General features: G+C 41.0%; 1 protein-coding gene across 1 annotated transcript; it reads left to right on the forward strand.

The window, feature by feature from the left end:
* The first annotated feature begins 3100 nt into the window (after window positions 1-3100).
* Window positions 3101-5616, forward strand: LOC146614475 (serine/threonine-protein kinase pim-2-like). Its single transcript, XM_085376733.1, has 9 exons — window positions 3101-3173; window positions 3270-3449; window positions 3696-3884; window positions 4150-4244; window positions 4330-4377; window positions 4686-4907; window positions 4989-5169; window positions 5259-5435; window positions 5525-5616. The coding sequence occupies exons 1-9, from the start codon at window positions 3101-3103 to the stop codon at window positions 5614-5616; spliced, it is 1257 nt and encodes a 418-aa protein (XP_085232859.1).
* The last annotated feature ends 384 nt before the right edge of the window (window positions 5617-6000 follow it).

Consider the following 6000-nt stretch of genomic DNA (forward strand, 5'->3'; position numbering starts at 1 on the left):
TGGTTGTCACTAGTTGTTACCGCTTGCTGCTGGTGCAGCAGCACTGACAGCTAACATGGCGGTTAAATCGACACATTTTGCTGCACCCATTTTTAGTTTTAATTGTTTTATGTCAGCTTTTCAGCTCCACCTTCTCCACTTCTTCCACACTAAACTTTTTCTACAAGCTGCGTGAGCGCACACCAAAGGTAGGGGAGGTGCTCAGGTTCACTGTCATTGATCATAATCGATCGATAGTGAAAAGTCCCCGCTCAATGCTCAGCTCAATGCACAAATATATACAATTATGAGATATTCATGAAGTATTTTTATTTTATTTTGCCATTTATATATGTTGGCACTAACAGTGCTCAAGACAATACTTATATACTGTCAATATGTGACATATTGAAATCGCGTTTGAATTTGCGCTTGTTTTTTGCTTTCACTTTGCAATCGCACGAACTGTGTATAGAGAGCGACAGCACTGATTGGTGAGTGATGATAATTTGTGCACCAATTCCTCTGACATCGTCTTATCAATCGTTAGCTTACTATGCAAACATGACAAGTGAAATCTCCTGCAGCTTAAACATGTGAGAGGTTGATCGCGCAGAGAATCGCTGAGCGTTATGTGAGTGCGTGTGTAAAAGCAGCAGGATATATATTTTAGTTCTGCTGAGCCAAATAAGACAGGTCAGGGTGAAGAAGTGACAGCCAAAGAAAAGCTTACCACAAAACGGAGAAGTTATGACAAATCAGACTATAAGGCAAAAAGAAAGTGCAGCTTTATGGTTTCATGGACAAAAGAATTTCTGTGGCTGCGATATGATGAGCTAAATAACCAGGGCTGCACATAAGTGGTCCGCAGGTGTGCATTCGCTGTCAAAATAAAAAACACGCACAAGGGTTAGGGTTAAATTTAAAAACTGTACTTTTGAGTTAAAATATATATTCATAATTTTAATAAATGACAAATTAAAAAGGCATGAACATTTTTTTGTATCGAAAAAACATCGAACCGTGACACCAAAGTATCGAACCGAACCGTGAATTTTGTGTATTGTTGCACCCCTAATATATATATATATGTGTGTAATTTTAACAAGAACTTTATTGAACAATCAGTGAGTATACAACATACAAACAGATGAGGTATACAAGTGGAACATAAATATGAACAACCAGCAGTTAAAGAAAAAAAGAAAAAAAACCCCACACCGATAGAGTTGGGAAGCAGGTACCATGCTTGTTACATCAGCTAACAATACTAACTTCCACAACACTCACCAAGACAGTCGGAGGTTAGGTAAAACAGAGCAAATAAATTATTGAGAAATTATAAGAAAATACATTAGGCAGGAAAGGAAAAAGAATAACTGTGGAAGTTCAAATTCACTGGGCTACACGTGCTTTCTTTCTATAGCCTTTGAACCTTGAAAAATATAACCTCATCACAGTAACGCATAATTTTATTATGCATTACATCCAATACTGCTCATACATTTAGTGAGTAACTAGTCACAATAATGCGCACAGATACGATTTATAGATCAGTCAACACATTCCAGCACCTTTAGGCAACTGTTTTTGTGATTTGGTGCTGTAAATAAAACTGAAATCAAGTGAATTTTGACTTATGGAGTCACACAAACCACCTGCAACTCAACACCTCAAAGACTAAGGAACTGGTTGTGGACTTCGGGAGGTCCAGAGAAGGTCCACTGCCAGTTCAGATAGAGGGGGAGGAGGTGGAGGTGGTCAACAAGTACAAGTACCTCGGGCTGTGGGTGGACAATAAACTGGACTGGTCATGCAACACAGAGCACCTGTATAAAAAAGCCCAAAGCCGACTGTACTTCCTCAGGAGGCTGAGGTCTTTTAACATCTGCAGGAAGCTCCTGAGGATGTTTTACCAGTCAGTGGTTGCTGGAGTACTTTTCTATGCTGTGGTGTGCTGGGGGAGCAGCACAGCAAAGAGGGACTCATCCAGGCTGGAGAAACTGATCAGGAGGGCTAGCTCTGTGGTCGGCATGAAGCTGGACACTCTGGTGACAGTGGCAGAGAAAAGGACATTAAAGAAACTGATGGACATTATGGACAATGCTGGGCATCCTCTGCACACGGCCATAAACAATCAGAAGAGTCTGTTCAGTGACAGGTTGCTTCTCCCCAAGACAAGAAATAACAGACTTAAAAACTCCTTTGTCCCACACGCCATCAGACTGTTTAACTCCTCTCTGGAGGGGAGAGGGAGGGGAAACAGGAGGACAAAGGAGGGAACAACTAAGCTGTAGTGCCTCTTCACCTCACTGTGCAATACCTTGTGCAATACTTTTTGTAAATAGTCAACAGACTCAATACTTGAAATGTGCAATTCACTTGTATTTTTATTTTTTATTCCTATTTATTCTATTTATCCCCTTTGTATATTTTATTTATATTTGTCTCTGTATTTATATATGTGTGTGTGTGTGTGTGTGTGTGTGTGTGTGTGTGTGTGTGTGTGTGTGTGTGTGTGTATATATATATATAACAGTTCTGTAACTGTAACTTTGGTCGTTGCTGTGCTTTTTTTGGAAGTCGAATTTCCCAGAGGAACCCACCCGAGGGATTAATAAAGTTCTATCTTATCTTATCTTATCTTATCTCTTAACCTGTGCTGCTAGCTTTTAGCCTGCAAAGCTATCCATTAGCCTTCACTACTGCCTTACAAGTAAATGCTGCCCAAAGAGAGTCCTTCTTGTTGGTATAATAGCTACAATATTATCTATAATATCCATTGCTTGTTCCTAACTAGTTTTATGGCCTTTGTTGTAGAAGCACAGTTCCCACCTTGAAGCAGCCCTCTATAAACATGCATTTATGCAGCTGCGCTACAGTTTTTGCAATATTGCACCCCTAAATAAATCTTTACAGAACTTTGCCTTCACCAGAAACTACTGCCTAGCCCAGGCTGATGTTCTGTAGCTATGGAAACCAAGAATTCCAAAATCTTGTGATGTCATCACCTCGTTGTTATAAGACATTGTTATAAGACACTAAAGATCATAGTTCTCACACACAGCTCATTGCATCTTTGCAGAGTGAAGAGTGAAATCCTGAAACTAAATTAACCTAAATGAATCACACAATGTCAAAGTCTTGGCCAACTTATACTGCACCACGTCCTGTGGATCTGAATAACCCTCTAGGTAAGTCAAATGGGATTCATATGGTAATTATGCATGCTTCTGGGTTTTTATTTGAGGCAACTGAATTTGACTTAAATCATCTTTTGTTGATTTCAGGACACCAAACAGAGCCTTGCATCTCCACACTGGTGAAGATGACTCCAGATGGAAGAATAGAGGGAAGAAAGAGAAGGGACTTACCTGAAAGACTGGACAAATCCCCCAAAAAAAGCAAAAGCAGTGGAGGTCCAAAACCGGGTCCCAGCCACTTTGTTTCTGGGGAATCCAGTTTGAAATGTAAGTGATAAGACCTGTTTTAGCTGTGACATTATCTTGGCTATGTAGTTTATTTTGTGACTTTAACTGTGTACTTAACGGTCTTTAACTTTGTAGTTGGTTCATTTAGCCTTCTTTGTGTTGATTTTCAGTGTGCAGTTATTGCTTTAATGCACGATTGCCAGACCTTAGAAAGTCAGTAGAAAGCAGTTGACACACAGAGTTGGACTGAAAATGCTTAAAGTCAAACTACTTTTTCCATTTTAGTTGGCCTTCTCATAGTGCCTTCAAGCGACTCTAGTATAATTAAGAGGAGCAACAAACGGAAGAGCACTAGTGACGAATCTGAGGGACCATCCAGCAAAAAAAGCAGGACAACGAGCCCAGAGGAGAGTCCCACCCAGGAACCCTCTGAAACATGTGACTCACCGAGGATATCCGGCACTGACAGAAAAGGTAAGATAATGGCAATATTTCTGAGCTGGATCACAAGATCCTTTAGAATTTGTCCTGGGGTTTGAGATTGGGTTTGATTCCTGTGGGACCAATCGACAATAAGAGACACTCTGGGCAGTAGTGACGTTACCTACCTACTAATCTGCTAAAATGTAGCTGCTATTTACCAATTAATAGAAATGTTATAGCAAAGCTCTATAGGACTGTGCCAGCTGTTTTCTGTGTAACAAGTCATAACCTGTATGTTTTTCCTGTGTGTCTGCAGAAGACTTCCTGGAAAAATATCAAGAGCTGGAGGTGCTGGGTCATGGAGGCTTTGCCACCGTGTTTTCTGGAATACGCATAAAAGACAGTTTTCCAGTATGGCTTCTTACATTTGCATTTCACAGATCTTCAGTTTATTCCTGTTTGTACTTCTCTAACCCAGAAAATGTCTTTAATGCAGGTGGCAATCAAACATGTTCAACAGCGCAGACTTGCGCGCACAACAATGGTAAGCGTCTTTTCTTATTCCAGCAGGTATTTATATTATTTCAGGCCTTCTCAGGCATCAAGCATAAGGCACGTATTTCCTCCGTGCATGAACCAGACTGGTCTCACAGTTGTGTGTGAAATCGTCAGGAAATATGGTCGAATTCTATGAACAGTGGGTCACCTTATTGTTTAAACTGACATGTTTCAGTGGAAAGAATGCTTTTTAAAGATCAGGTCATTTTGTGACTATTTCAAAACTGTCTGTACGCTGATAGCTACTTTTGTTGAAATTCTGAATACTGACCTGAAGTAACTTTCCTTCTGAAGGATTGGAATGGGAAAAGTACTGATGTTCCCCTGGAGGTGGCGCTACTGATACAAGTTGGGGCTGGACCACACGATACGGAAAGCAGTATAACCCCACTTCTACTTGACTGGTTTGATCTGGAAGATGAGCTTATTATGGTTTTTGAGAAACCAGAAAATTGCATGGACTTAGACAATTACCTCAAAACTACAGATAAACCTCTGTCAGAGACACATGTTAAGGTAAGTGACGAGCATTTGGAGCTTACAGCAGTTTTTCATAGAGAATGTCCTGTGCTCCAAATATGGCTTCCTTTCTTTTAGGTCATAATGAAGCAACTAGTTGACGCAGCCATTACGATGGATAACAAGGGGGTTTTCCACCGAGATATTAAACCACACAACATTCTAATTGAAACATCTTCGGAGGAACCCCGAGTGCGATACATCGATTTTGGCTGTGGAGTCACGTTTACTCCGGGACAAAGGTTCAGGAGGAACGCAGGTATGTTTTCAGCCACAGCGTTGTGCTGTCATGAACTGTCTCCACATCATGTTCCCTCCCCATTAATTCTTCTTATCTTTGTGTTTTAGGAACCAGGATCTACTATAGTCCAGAGTGGTTCATGTACGGCTTCTGCTCTGCAGAATATACTACAGCCTGGCAGCTGGGTGTTGTGATGTACCAGCTGTTACACAACAAGTTACCATTTGACTGCGACTACAAGATCATCAACCAAAACCCACCGATTTTAGCTGACATTTCAAACAGTAAGATTTCTGCCAAAAGGGCTGTTGATATAAGAAAGGTGAAATAACTTTGTGGATAACTTTAACAAGAGTATTTCATTTCTGTAAAGAATGCAGGGATTTTTTGACGGGGTGTCTGAGGAAGCACTACAAGGACCGCTTCACCCTGGAGGATCTTCGGAATCACATGTGGCTCAAATGATTTCTGCGCACCATGAACTAAAAGGTTATGGAGCAAAAGCTCCAACACATCACAAGTCATCAACAAGTCACTTTTCAAATTTAGTAGCAATGTTGCAGTTGCTGTCACGTGGCTCTTTTTTGGTGTTTTCTTTTCCAATCCAGCAGCAAGCAGTCTGAGACCTCCATCTGACCTTCATCTAAATATAGTGTCAAGTGGCAGCTGTGTAAAGGCAAGAGAGGACCCAAATGCACAGCTCTAGACACACGGTGATGACCTCAAAGGCAGGTCTTTATTAACAGGAACGTAAGAAGCCATACAATAACTAACCTGGGAGCAACTAAAGCTGAGGCGCTGGGAAGACACGGTAAATGCACACAACCTAGAGGGACGACGCAACACAGA

This window comes from Diplotaxodon limnothrissa, linkage group LG17, assembly GCF_057381915.1.
Source record: "Diplotaxodon limnothrissa isolate DT_005_m linkage group LG17, D_limnothrissa_male_GT1.1, whole genome shotgun sequence".
NCBI classification, from domain to species: Eukaryota; Metazoa; Chordata; class Actinopteri; order Cichliformes; family Cichlidae; genus Diplotaxodon; species Diplotaxodon limnothrissa.